Genomic DNA, 13,434 nt, shown 5'->3' with positions numbered 1-13,434 from the left:
CCCTTAGATGAGGGCAAGCGTGAAGCTCAGTGATGGTCGGGGAGTGGGGACTAGATCTGTCTCTGACATACCAAAGTGCAGCCCATAGACTCCTGACAGCCTGGGCAGTGGGGACCCAAGGAAGAGCCACAGAAGCTCCCCAAAGGACCTTGGCCTACACTGAAAGTCTGCCTGTGACTTGCATGAGGAAACAGGGTGTGTATGTCTGTCTGTATGTGTGTGTCTGCAGAGGAGGCTGGGGACCTACACTCCGCCGATGTATGCCTTGGAGTATGCCCCATCACAACACTCTGTAAGCTGAAGCACTTGGTCCCCTTGTGAGGGCCAACAGGAGACCCTGTGACAGCTCTGCATGGGCAATGTCCTCAGCTCCCGGGGGTTGCCTGAAAAAGCCAGGCAGATCTTGGGGTTGCGCACCACCAAGGGTCACTGGTGGCTCAGGTGTGGAGTTCTTTCTGCCTAGGCCAGATGGCAGTTCCCAGGAGAGGGAAGCAACCTTCACCAAGACCGCCATGGCCAGGCAGTTCCACAACCCAGGTGAGGAGCTTGGATGGGCGAAAGACTGTCACTTGGCAGCAGGGAAAGAAGTGGGGTAGGGTACCTCATTGTATAGGCTGCAGGATGGCAAATGGGTAGCCATCTTGGGGAGTGTCCCAGGGGCGGCTTCCATGTTGGGGAGCTTCTGAGGTAGGCAGGCATCTTTGAATCTTGGTCAGCAAACTACCTCTCACTCTGAGTCATGACCTAGAGTGACATTCCTGTGCCCTTCAGGGACAAACCAGAGATTTTGCTGTGGTGTACTTCAAGACACAGAAGCAACACTCTAGTACGTTGGCAGGGGAGCTGGTACTGGTAACCCCCAGTGCCAGCCAAGGCCCCCTCTCCTGGAGCAGTGTTCCCAGCCTAGGTGGGAATACTGCCCAAGGCAGGTCTGGCCATGTGCTCTCTCATGGAGAAAGAAACTTTGTTTCTCAGAGTGTCTTCTTGGGACTTCTATGCTTAAAAGTCTGCAGCAGGGGGCTCAGTGTCTAGGCCAGGCGAGGGAGCAGAATGTCAGGTCAGTATACACAAGAGACTATCATCAGCTGAGGGTGGAGGAATTAGGGAAGGGCGAAGGCGTCCATGAGACCCGCTTTCTCAACACATCAGTGTGTTGTGCTGGCACAGATGAGTGTCCCCAGAGGTCCTTCCTAGTGCCCACCCCAACACCAACCTGGGTGTGGTCTCCAGTTATGGAGAAGGCAGGGAGGCCACAATAGCTTCAAGTAGCTCACCTACCCCTCAAGACCCTTCCCCCCACTTTTGGTAATGCTTGGGGACCCACTACACCTGCTCCTTGTTTGATGGACCCAGCCACCTGCAGAGTCAATCTGGTCATGATGCTTCTGTGCTGAATCTTCCTCCAAACACCTCCCTGTTCTCTCTGCAGCTCCCCAAGCACAATAAAAATTTTGGTGAAGCTGACAGCAGCAGTGTTTCATAGGGAGTCAGAGAGTGGATGGTGGGTGGCAAGGCCTGTCTAAGGCTCAAAACCACATAGGCTGGGTCCCTTAGGGTAGGGTAGGGTGTAGGTTTGCACCCTGGTACTCGGAAAGGACCAGACCCTAGTTCTTCAGAAGGAAGACCCAAGGTGCCTAAGGGCCCTTCTTGGACCCTGTAGTCCCCAGCATCTGGCCTGAGAGTACAATACTGCTGGTTTAGCTGCCCAGAAGCTCCTGCTCTGGGACCATAGTTACATGGGGCAAGCCATATTCCACCCTGCTTCATGTGTGCCATGGGAGCCACTGTAGACAGATTCAGCATTCACGTACCTTAAATAGAAGAAGGCTGTTGAGGATTGGGGATTTGGCTCAGTGGTAGAGTGCTTGCCTAGCAAGCGCAAGGCCCTGGGTTCGGTCCCCAGCTCCGGGGGGGGGGGGGGGAAGAAGAAGGCTGTTGAGCTGTCTCTCAGGATAAAGGTATTTGCTGCTAAGTCTTATGACCTGATTTTGATTCCTGGGACCCAGGATTGAAGAAGAAAACCAGCTGCCCTTTGACCTCTGGCCTTTGCACCATGGCATACATATACCCATACACAATAAAATGAATAAAATATTAAATAAAAATGAGGGGGCTGGGGATTTAGCTCAGTGGTAGAGCGCTTACCTAGGAAGCGCAAGGCCCTGGGTTCGGTCCCCAGCTCCGAAAAAAAGAACCAAAAAAAATAAATAAATAAAAATGAGAATGACTGGGGGGTGGCACTCACATTGGCCTCCGGTCTCTACTTGCACATACATGTGTACACACACACACATATGTACAACACACGGGGAAAGGTAAGTGTACTATTTCTGTTTATACTGGATACCGCATAACTCGTTTAACTTTTGCATGTGTGCTAGGACCCTGTCATCTAATCCTGCTAGGTAGGTACCTGGGATCCTTGGGCTTCAGCCTTTCCATCGGGATTTACAAGAAAAGACAAAATTGTCCTGAACTGTTTGAGGGCAAAGTTCAATGCTATCTGTAATGTAAAACATTCTGTAAAAGTTATGGAATTTCATAAAAAATACTGATTGTAAATTTGTCAAAATGTTGATAATTCTTTCATCTGAGGCTCATTATATGGTATTATTTCTGCTTTGTAGTCAGTTTAAAATTTTTCACTCACATTGGCAAAACAAACAAAACAGAGCAAGCAAACAAAACCAGCAGACTCATAGGAGGCCAAGAAACAAATCCCTGCAGAATTTAGAGGCTTAGCACAAGAAGCAGCCTTAGGGGCTGGGGCAGGCCCTCTAGTGGAAGATGATGCCACATCCATCTCCCAGGCCCGTGGTCTGGACAGGGCTCTGCTTCTCAGCTCTGGCTCTAGCTCTGGCACTGGCACCGGCACTGGCAGGCCTCCGTATTTTGATATCAAAGTTTTCTCTGGGTTGCCTTGTGTTGTGGGAGAAAGGTCAGCCATCACTCCTTCCATATTCCAGTAGCAAGACCTTAGATGCAGCTCCTGGGAGGGTCAGACAACGACAGAAATGCAGGCAGACATCAACGCTGTGCCAGAGCTGTAAGACCAGGATGTATGGTACACAATGACAGGCAGGGAAAGTAAGACATGGGAGGGAGGAATGGAGACTTGGGCAGAGGCGAAATGTTCTACATGGAGCCTCAATAGGACGCTTTCAAAGGAGCTACGGGTAGTACCCTGGCTGGGGACAGACAACCTACGCATAGGCTCTGGTCGGGAGCAAAACTAGAGGAAAGTGGGAACTGAGTGTGTTTGGCTGATGGCACCCTTCAATGTTAGCACAATTCGAAGTTACTAACCACTCTCACCGTGGGTCTTATAGGTTCCTGATAGTCTTGCACAGCCTTGGGAAGACTTCTGTTCCTAGCAGGCCTCCTCCTGAGCATACCCTTCTCTGGGCTCCACTCTCTGCAGGTGGCACCAGCCCCTATTCTGCAGGCCCTGTGTGGATTCTGATCAACACTTTGCTGCAAGCTGAGTGCTGTCCTATTGGATTATTCATCCCTCCCATTAGATCTCAGGTTCCAGAGACCTTGTGATGGTGAAGGTGTCCTCAGGGCCGACAGGTAGCACACAGAGGATGGTGGTGACTCGAGCAATGGGAGGGTATTGCCAGGGAGAAAATTATGTGGGGAGGTCTCCAAACGTTTGTCAAATGTACTGTACTTACTCTTGTATTTTGTTACAACTCAGCTTTGGAAAGAGATGTGTTTATATCTAAAGTGACATGAAGGGACAAGTGACCAACAGTTTGGAGGCCCTCCAGGACAAGCCCATGGGAGATAGATAGGAAAAGAGGACCGGCATTGAAGAGCAGCAGATGTGTGCGGTTGCTAAGAGGGACCTAGAAAAGCGGAGGAGCACAGGGAGTGAGGCCATAGTAGATCTCTGCTAGGGTGCAAGGGCCACATGGCAAAGCCCAGAATAGCACTGAGGAGCCTACATCTGACGGCGCTAAGGCGCTAAGCCCCGCCTTCCGAGTGCCTCCAGCCACGCCCCACGCGCTGAGCCGCGCCCTCTAGGTACCCCAGTCTGGATTCCGGAAACAACGTCAACCTTGAGTACCGCCGGTCCCTGCAGTCTTGTCCTTCCGTCCCTCTAGACACCAGAAGTTCCGCCTCTGAACGGACGTCTTAGCTTGCGAGTCACCGAGTTCATACTTCTGCGCAGGCGCCCTGAGCCTGTCTCTGGCTTGGCTCTTGCGGCGAGACCGCCCTGCTGTCATGGCTCCTCCGCCCTTGTCGCTGCCGCTTTGCATTCTGCCGCCGGGCTCCGGCTCTCCCCGCTTGGTGTGCTACTGCGAGCCGGAGAATGGTGGAGACTGGGACCGCGACGATTTCAACCTCTAGTGAGTGGAGTGTAGGGATGTGGGGTGCGGGAGCGCAGCGGGCGCAGTGCCTGACAGCCCCTCCCACCCAGTGTGACGGACGCCGCGGAGCTCTGGAGCACCTGCTTCTCGCCTGACAGCCTGGCGACGCTCGTGCGTAACTGCACTGGGGATAGAAGACATCTGGAAGCTTGCCACCTCCCACCCCTCCCCGTGGCAGTGGTTCTAATAGCATTTCCAAGGTTGGGCAGTTTGGAATGTCCAGTGGGTCCAGGGTCCTGGGCACTTAGTGACAATTGCGTGTTTCCAACAGAAAGCCCGATTTGGCCTAAGTGGGACTGAGGATATCCATTCCCGGTTCAGGTAAGTTCCAGTTAGGGAGGCCACGTGAATGAGGAGCTTGGGGTAGTGATAGCACATGGTGGCCATAACACACATCTCCCTCCTTAGGGCAGCCTGCCAACAGCAGGCAGTGACTGTAAGACTGCAAGAGGACAGAGCATTGATGATCCTTTCAGGGGATACCTCTGCCCTGGCCTTTGACCTCTCCAAGGTGCCCAGCCCAGAGGCAGCCCCCAGGCTGCAGGCTTTGACTCTCAGCTTGGCAGAGCATGTATGCAACCTGGAGAGGCGGCTGGCAGGTACTGTATGTGTGGGCACCTGTACCTTCCTTCGGGGACATGCTTTCACAGACCCTCCTGGCATTGAGTGATATGCCATGGCTTTCTCCCAGCCGCAGAAGAGACCGCCATTAGCCCCAGGAAGAGCACCCAGCCAGCAGGCACTCAGTTCTTACCAGGTAAGGGGCAGGCCTGGCATGTGGGCTGGGGCTGCTCTTTCCCCGGAACTGCCTCTCCAGATGCCCCACGCTCTAGGGAGAATCTTTCAATGTGGATAGAGTTCTGGCCAGGGTTCTTTGGAATTCAAGATTTCCCTGATCCTATTTTCTGGCAGAACTTGATCACCAGAGAGGCAGCTCTGGGTCTGGGGTCAGGAGACGGTGTCCAGGGGAGTCTCTCGTCAACCCTGGTTTCAAAAGGTACTTGCCACCTGTCTTCCCTACCCTGGTCCCTTCCTTTTCCTCTTTGCCTTACATACTCTCTTGCCTTCTAGTAAGAAACCAGCTGGTGGTGTAGACTTCGATGAGACCTGAAGCTAGCAAAGCCTGTGTGACCTTGCCAGGAGTCTGTCTGCAAGGAAAGGGGACATCTAGGACCCCTAACCAGAGACACCCTTTGCTTCACTTCCCCTGTGGTCCTGCTGATGGGCAAAAGTACCTCTCATCCCTTCCCCATCAAATAAACTGCTCCCTTGGGGAGAGATGCTAGGCCAGACTTGACTGGTGAAGGTTGGCCTTGGGGACGGGGCCAGAGAAGACCCTTTTGGTGTACTGTGGAGCCCCTGGATGCAAACAGAGGCATCAGGCTCTCAGCATCCAGGAAGCTCTCCTGCCTGGGTCTGAGGGCAGGCAGCGAGCTTTCTCAGACCTATTGTGTTATTTCCACGTGGTCAGCGCAGAAGCTGAGGGAGTCCTGCTCTGGTAGAGCCAGGACTCTCTAAGGCTTAGAATGGTGTCCCACACTTCCAAGCCCCACCCAGGCCAGGCAGATCATACCTGTCCCATACAAAGGTGCACAGAGGACTTGTCTTGGAGGCCCCCACAGGGCATCAGGCAATGGAAGCCCCTCATAGGAGATAGGGTTGGCCCACAGCCTGTGGCTGGACTGAGGAATGTAGGCCTGCCCCCACCCACTTGGCCTGGATCCGAAAGGCTGAGCTCCATGGGGTTCTGTTCTCCACCCTTCTTGGCCATCCAGGGCACCCCACCCAGTGCTGGCCTGACTGGTTTGGGAGACTAATCCAGTCCCCTAGATCCCTGATGCCTCTGTGCCAAGGCAGCTGTAAGGGGCCCCAGGCCTCTGTCCCACACCATGGAGGAGGATGCACTGTGCTCTGCCCAGTGGACTTTCTTGCCTTCATCTCTCTGGGCAACCACCTTTAACTATGTTTCTCACTATAGGTGAGGTGGCATCATGGTGGGTCTCTGGCCATGGATGTTCAGGACACGGTTACTTGTGGCAGAGATGCTTTATGGGAATGCAGATGAGTGTATGGAGGTAGGGGTGCTAGCGGGGGTGCACAGCAGGCTGGTAGGCTGCCAGGATCTCTGCGCTGTGTGGACACGTGTACTTGAACTCTTTCTCCTGCAATGCACTGTCCAAGTAGCGGCGAACGCAGGACAGTTCCGCAGGGATGGGCCTCTGGCGGAAGTGCGCACACACGGTCTGTGGGTGCAGCAGAGTGTGATGAAGGGCTCACTCAATGCCCCCAACCTACCCACACCTACCCACTGCTCCCTCACTCACATCCACAATGTGCAGCTTGGGTAGCAGGCTGCAGTCAGCCAACGTGAGCTGGTCACCATCGAGAAAGCGGCGGCGGGATTCAGAAAGGTGTGGCTCCTGTGCCAGTTCATGGTCCAGTGGTGTACCCAGGTACCTGTCCAGCCTGGTCAGGGCCCGGAGCAGCTGCTGATACAGGGCTTAGGGGCAACGGTGACAGTGAGGACTCAGCCTTGGCCTGGCGTTAGCCCTCCTGCCTGTACCTGCTGGCTTGTGTCTCACCATCGTCCTGTGTAGGCACTGGGTTCTTGATGAAGGCAGAGAACTTGTGGAAGATGTCATTGCCTGCTGTGTTGGACTCCCTGTACCTAGGTGCCAGGCCAGGAAAGCTGTAGGCGTGAGTGGTTTGAGAACTCCAATCAGACCCTTAAGTACACTGTGCCTCAAAGCACCCTACCTAGGCACTCTCCCAGGTGTCCCCCGAGGAGGTCCCATCTTTGCCCTCCTGCCCCATCAGGTGCTCACTCAGGTGGCCCCAATGTCTCTTCCAGAAACTCCTCAATCTGCAGTGTGTCTGTCTTGACGTCCCCATCATAGAGTAGGATGGGCAATTGTGATCCCGGTGCGAAGTCCTTCAGCACATCCAATGCCCTGTGGACACCAGGCAGAGGGGAGGTGGCTGGCCCAAGGTGGGCAGAGACCAGGGGAGGGTCCAGGGTGGTGTCTCACCTTCGTGTGTCCACTGTGGTGAGTGTGAAGGGCACGCCCTTGAGGAGCAGGACCATGAAGAGCCGCTGACAGGAAGGGCAGTGTCCCACGCTCTCGCCATCCTCACTGGCCTGGATGGGTGGAAGAGAGGTGTCCCGCTCTGAGCAGACCCAGGAATCCTGCCACCTGGCTGGGTGGGACTCTGCCTCCCACTGCCATTGGCTCTGGAGGCAGGCTAGGGCTCTGGCTTGGCTGGGCATGGCGTCTACAAGTGTCTAGTGAGGGCCCTTGAACTGATCCCTGGAATGGGGAGCACAAACGTTTTTCTTCCAGAGCCAAAGGGTTCTAGTCACAGAGACTGGCTGCAGGGTGGGGCAGGCCAGAGAACCATCTTCCAGTGATTAACCCACACAACTGGGCATTGAGGTTAACAGCTCAGGGACGGAGAGGGAAGGGACCGAGGAGGAGGCCAGGTCCTGCTCCCACTCAGATCTGAGCACAGGCCTGATAGCTAATAAGGCTATCTCTGGCAAGTGCCCAGCCTGATCCTGAATCTCTAGCTAAATGGCTGGTGCCAGCTACCGATTGACACCTCCTCACTGAGGAGCTTTCTCCCAGAGCTGAGCCAGGTCCGTGAGCCAAGGTGAAGGAAGAGCAGGACCTGGGCTATCTGATCCTCCTTATGGCAGCCCCTCCCCCAGGATGCCTGGGCTATCTGATCCTCCTTATGGCAGCCCTCCCCCAGGATGCCTGGCTCTGCTCAGCCCTGTGTGGGGCAGCTCAAACCCACCACAGGGATAAGACGTAGGCACCATTAGGAAGACCCACCCCCCCACCTGAACAACAGCAAAAACCAACCCAGCACCCCTCTAACCCAGCATGCCCAGAACCTTCACAAAGAGCTGGAGCTTGGTGGTTTCAGCCATGGTGGGAGCTGAGGCATCTGGCGGCAGCGCAGGGCACAGGGTGTGCCTTGGGAGCTCTTTAAGTCTCTCAGGGTGCTCCACCCTCCCTAGTCAGTGGGCCCGCCCCATGGAGCCACCTAGGCAACAGATAGGTTGCCAGAGCAGAGCCAGCCGTCAGTGCAAGACCAGGGTGTCCATGGATAGCAGTGGCCAAAGGGGGCCTGAGTCTGGGGCCAGCTGTGAGGATGGAAGGCTGGCTCAGAGCAAAAGACTGAAGCCTCCGTGTGATTGTGAGGGGGTTAGTGTGTTAATGTAGACAGGGTTGATCTCAGCCCAGGCAGGCGCTGTCTCACAGCCCTCTGCGGCTCATTCTCCATTGTCAAGTCCTTACCCCAGAAAGCCAGGGAGTGGGAATGAGTGGGAAATGCCTCAGTCTGCCCGTCTGTGGGAGAAATCCTCCCGGAAGAGATGCCCCCTCCCAGTCCAGGTAGGGCCCTCTGCCCTCAGGGCGGGCCCACATTCCAGACGTGTTCATCGCCCGCAGGCTGATAAGCCTGGTTTTGGTGTTTAACCCAGCAGAGCAGTGGTTTCCATGACCCCATCCTGTCCACACAGACACACAGGCTCAGAGTAGGTTCCTTCCTTCCTTCCTTCCCTCCTTCCTTCCTTCCTTCCTTTCTTTCTTTCTTTATATCTTTCTTTAAAAAAAAAGATTAATTTATTTGAAGACAGCATCAGATCCCATTACAGATGGTTGTGAGCCACCATGTGGTTGCTGGGACTTGAACTCAGGACCTCTGGAAGAGCAGTCAGTGCTCTTAACCACTGAGCCATCTCTCCAGCCCCAGTTTCTTTCTCCTAACCTTGACCTTCAGATGCCACCAGGAAGGGTTAGAAGCTACTACCTACTGGCTGAAATGGGGATGCGGTCCCCAGCAGAAAGGAAAAGACCACAATAGTGTGACCCTTCCAGGCACGCATCTGCCATTCAGTCTTCCCAAGCCCATTGGGCTCCACAGTGGAGTTCCTTTGGCATTACTTCTGTGTCTGCCTGCGTTTTATAGCAGCGGCCATCCAGGAGAGCTGTCCTTTACTTGTGCTCACAGAGGACCAGCACTGCCCACTGGCTAAGACAGGACTTTGGATTGCTCTCCTGTCTCTGGTAGGCTGGTGCCATCCAGGCTACATAGTACAGTCAAGGTGGCTCCCTACCTGCCCACTGCCTGCTTACACACTCGACCCCTAGTCAGTGCCTAGCTGTGCCAGGCTTCCCTCCGCCTTAGCCGGGCCTGCTCGTTTCCCTGCCCTCAGCCGGAGCTGAAGTGGAGCACAGTTCTGACATCCTCGGAGCTTGGATTCGTGCCAGAGGCTCTCCCTCCTCTATCCTAGAGCCAGCTTTTCTGTCCTTTGCAGACAAATCACCACTGTGGGGCAGCCCCCGAAGCCTTTGCCAACTGCCAGTGGGCTTCGGACACGCCACGGTTATATATTTTTGCAAAGCTGCCCTTACAGATCCACAAGGAAGGGGTGAAGTGGACAGACAATATGAGCAGTGGCCTGGAGGGAAAGAAAACACATCTCAAGAAACAAGGCAGAATGACCCTGGCTGGCTGGCACTGCTTCAGGGGGAGCCGTGGACACATCATGTGTCAGTCTGTGAGTAGTAGGAGCTATCAGTGCTCTGCTCCCATGCTTGGAGCATGGAGGCAGCTACAGTTTGCCTCCCAAAACCCAGCTTCACCACCGCACCACTGAACTGTCCCCCAGGGTACCAGCAGAGAGAAAGGGACAAGAGGTGGCCCCCGTGTGCATGCCAACAGAGTTTGGCATTATAGGTTTGTTGTGTTAGAAGACAGTGTCCTGAAAGAGGCAATCAAATTAAAAATGTGACCATCCAATATGCTCTAATTGAATATGACTCTGTCCTTTCAAAAGGGGAGTTCTGTGGGTGGGAATTTCTCAGTGGTAGAGAGCTTACCCAGTGTGCCCTGTGTTTGATCCTCAGCACCATAAAGGGGGTAGAGGAGATTTGAACCTGAGTCTTGTGCACAGAACACCCTGTGAACGTGATGGAGGAGCAGGCAGGATGACACACCTATGCCCCACAGATTGTCAGAGTGTACAGCAAAGTCATTGACTAGGGGAAGGGCCTGGAACACACTCAGCCTTTCAGGGGAGCCAGCCTGCCCTAACCCCAACCTCTCTTCTCTTTGTATGGTGACCACAGCAAACCAGTACCAACTGGAAGACAGAGAACCAAAAGAAAAAGCATAGTTATCAGCTTTGGAGATCAGGAGCTTCCACTGGCTCATTGTGAGCGAGAGGCCTCAGCAGGCAACTCTGACAGGAGGAACAGACACCAGCTTTTGTTCTGTCCACACACCATGTGCGTTTTCCAGCCTGTGAATTCTCTTGTTTTCTTTTTGAGACAGGATTTCTCTGTGTAGCCCTGGCTGTCCTGAAACTTGCTCTATAGACCAAGCTGCCCTTGAACTCACAGAGATAGTGCTGGGACCAAAGATGTGTCCACCACTTCCAGTGGTGGTAAATATTCTAAAAGAATAAAGAGAGAGCCAGGCCTGGTGATGCTCAGAAGGCTGAGACAGGAGGATCACAACTTCAAGGCCTGCCTGGGGACTCAGTGAGGCTCTGTTTCTAAGTAAGTGGGTTGGATAGAGCGAGCTCAGAGGTCAAACAATTCCCTCACTTCAACCCCAACTCTGCCAGTACCCCACCCTCCAGAGAACTTCATGCCACCCACTTTGGCTGAACCCATGACTTACTGGGCCATAGGACCTCACCCTGAAATCTCTAATATATACAGAACATCCTCTGGGAGCTGACAGACCCAAGACTGGCTCATGTCTCCCTCCTTGTACATTTTACTTCTGACACAAACAAGAGGGCCTCTTATAGAAATCCCATTCCTGTACAAAGTTGCAACATTTTTTTTTCAAGATATAGTCTCATGTAGCCCAGGCTGGCCTTGAACTCCTGATCCTTCTCTCTCCTTCTCAAGTGCTGCAGTTACAGGTGCATGCCATTGCCTCTCCTCTAACAGTTCTTATGAAGAGAGACACAAACTGTGAGGGAATAGGGTGTGGGGGACTAGGGTACACTGGAGTATTGGTAAGGACTTGCTCAGGTATTTCTGAGCTCTGCCAGTAGAAAGTCCCTAGGTGTGGTGACATTCCCATAGCAGATCCTTAGTCCCCCCAAAGGGATCTACCGTGGACTGTCACGTCTCCCCGATTCATGGGTTGAAACCCTCATCATGATGGTAAAGGAGTAGGAGGTGGGGCTTATCAGAGTTGAGCCGAGTCTACAGATGGGGACTTCATAAGTAGAGTCTGTAGTCTTACAAAGGAGACCCACCAGGATTCCACAAAGAGAGCGCTGGTCTTAGACACCTAGCCTCCACAGCTATGAAGAATCAACTTACCACTAGTTCATGGGTCTCCAGACCTCTGAGTTATTAAAGAAGCCCCAGAGGGAAGGGAGGAAGGTTTGGTTTGTGTGGTGGCCAGAAAGCAGGGGCAGCTCAGAAACTGTCAAGACAGGGCAAAAGAACACAGGCCAAATCAAGCCAGGAATGGGGGTCTATGCCTATAATCCCAGCATTTAGGAAACAGGCAGCCTGGGCTGAACACAACGATCCCGTCTCAAAAACAAACAACAACAACAAAACCAACAGCCAGCAAGAGGTGGCTTAGTGGTCAAAAGCACTAGCTGTTCAAATACAAGCCTAAAACCTGCCTCTGATCCCTGGAGCTGATGGCTGAAGTACAAACAGCTCTAAAATGATGGAATGTGCTGGCCTAAGCACACACATTCTCATGCCCACACACACCCACGCACACAAAGAATAAGGAAGAAACTTAAGTGCACAGGTCCACAACGACATTACTTTTTTAAGTGGAGAATTCTGTGAGAATGCCAACTGACATGTGTGGAAAATGAAGTAGTCACCAGTCCTGGGCCATGTTCTGCTGCCTCATTGTCCAGGTCCTAAAAGAAAGGTCCTCCCAAACTCCAGGACCCAGCAACCCTCACCAGGACTCCTGGCATCAGCATGTCATAGCCCATGGTATTCTTCCCAAAAGATGTCCAACTGTATCTGACTCAGGAAAGAATCAGACCCACTCAAATCTCTGTACTTGTCAAACCTGTCCTGGTTGAGGGGCAGGAAAAAACTCTGCCAGACTCACGGGTGCATAAGAGAGGCAGCTCCTCTAACTGGCCCTAGAGGGAGAGCTTTCTTTCTTTTTTTTCCTTGCCTTTCTGTTTTTGGACAGGGTCTTGTGTAGCCCATGTTGGCCTTTGACTCCTGGTCTTCCTTCTGTTGGTCCCGAGTCCTGGAGTATTCCCATCAAACCTAGTGTGCTGGTTAGTGCTTTGTTACCTTGACAAAAGCTAGAGTCATTTGGGTAGAGGGACTGTCATTCAGAAATATCTGCATTAGATTGGCCTGTAGGCAAGTTTGTGGGACATTTTCTTAACTAATGATTGATAGAGGAGAGCCTGCCCAGCCCGCTGTTGTGGTGGCACCCCTGGGCAAGTGCTCCTAAGATTGTATAAACAGGCTGAGAGGAGGCCAGGAAGCAGTGCTTCTCCATGGCCTCTGCTTCAGTTCCTGCCTTCAGGTTTCTGCCTTGAGTTCCCTCAGTGATGAACCGTAAGACGAAATACACCTTTTCCTCCCTGAGCGATTGGCTGTGGTGTTTATCCCAGCAATAGAAAGCGAACCAGGACTCCTAGCTTTTCTTCCCCCTTTAACACTGCATGGTATGAACCTTGTTTAGTCACAATAGTTCTTCACCATCGCCAGATTGAAAACTTCAGAAAGTGAGCCCTTCTTGGTCCCAGCGGCACACCAGGCCATCTCTCCAATGACCACGGACTTGATGAGCAGTGGGTACTGCTTAGCTGCTTTGCTGATGGGTATCTTGTGACAAAGTAAAGGGAGGGGCAGTAGTGCCGGCTCTGGAGCCCTCAGGCTGCACACATGATTACCTTAACTGGCCTCCAGCCTGTAGCCCATGGCTGCCCTTATAGCAGAAGCTTCTGGGCCACAGCCACCTGGATGTCTCTGTTCCTTCTAGCCCTGCTCAGCTCCTCAGCCTACTCAGCTTTAGCTGGGGATGG

At 53.3% G+C, this 13,434-nt stretch overlaps 2 protein-coding genes and 1 long non-coding RNA gene across 6 annotated transcripts; 1 reads left to right on the top strand and 2 right to left on the bottom strand.

Moving 5' to 3' along the window:
- Nucleotides 1-2,555: 2,555 nt before the first annotated feature.
- On the bottom strand, nucleotides 2,556-4,429 carry LOC147995380 (uncharacterized). The gene is made up of 2 exons (XR_015684187.1): nucleotides 4,034-4,429; nucleotides 2,556-2,989 (listed from the first exon to the last, which is right to left on the bottom strand). It is a non-coding gene; the product is annotated as an uncharacterized LOC147995380 (long non-coding RNA).
- Nucleotides 4,108-5,668, top strand: Paxx (PAXX, non-homologous end joining factor). 3 transcript variants are annotated; one of them, NM_001399308.1, is given in 7 exon segments: nucleotides 4,108-4,355; nucleotides 4,427-4,487; nucleotides 4,648-4,697; nucleotides 4,785-4,975; nucleotides 5,074-5,133; nucleotides 5,289-5,373; nucleotides 5,448-5,666. In NM_001399308.1, coding segments are annotated over 7 exon segments (612 nt in total). In that variant the 5' UTR covers nucleotides 4,108-4,230; the 3' UTR covers nucleotides 5,488-5,666.
- A 739-nt stretch (nucleotides 5,669-6,407) lies between these two features.
- Clic3 (CLIC family member 3) lies at nucleotides 6,408-8,345 on the bottom strand. 2 transcript variants are annotated; one of them, XM_087651268.1, is made up of 6 exons: nucleotides 8,259-8,345; nucleotides 7,406-7,515; nucleotides 7,202-7,327; nucleotides 6,959-7,065; nucleotides 6,701-6,876; nucleotides 6,408-6,619 (listed from the first exon to the last, which is right to left on the bottom strand). In XM_087651268.1, exons 2-6 carry the CDS (start codon nucleotides 7,459-7,461, stop codon nucleotides 6,461-6,463), a joined length of 624 nt encoding a protein of 207 aa, XP_087507394.1. In that variant the 5' UTR covers nucleotides 7,462-7,515; nucleotides 8,259-8,345; the 3' UTR covers nucleotides 6,408-6,460.
- Between the last annotated feature and the right edge of the window lie 5,089 nt (nucleotides 8,346-13,434).

Source organism: Rattus norvegicus, chromosome 3 (assembly GCF_021556685.1).
Source record: "Rattus norvegicus strain SHRSP/BbbUtx chromosome 3, alternate assembly SHRSP_T2T, whole genome shotgun sequence".
NCBI classification, from domain to species: domain Eukaryota; kingdom Metazoa; phylum Chordata; class Mammalia; order Rodentia; family Muridae; genus Rattus; species Rattus norvegicus.
Note: the sequence above shows the minus strand (reverse complement) of the source record. Positions and strands in the feature narration are given on the sequence as shown.

Coding starts and splice junctions, on each gene's coding strand:
- Clic3 (XM_087651268.1), bottom strand. CDS start 7,461: ATGGTCCTGCTCCTCAAGGGCGTGCCCTTCACACTCACCACAGTGGAC. Junction 7,328..7,405: donor ACCACAGTGGACACACGAAG/GTGAGACACCAC, acceptor TGGTGTCCACAG/GGCATTGGATGTGCTGAAGG. Junction 6,620..6,700: donor CCAAGCTGCACATTGTGGAT/GTGAGTGAGGGA, acceptor CTGCACCCACAG/ACCGTGTGTGCGCACTTCCG.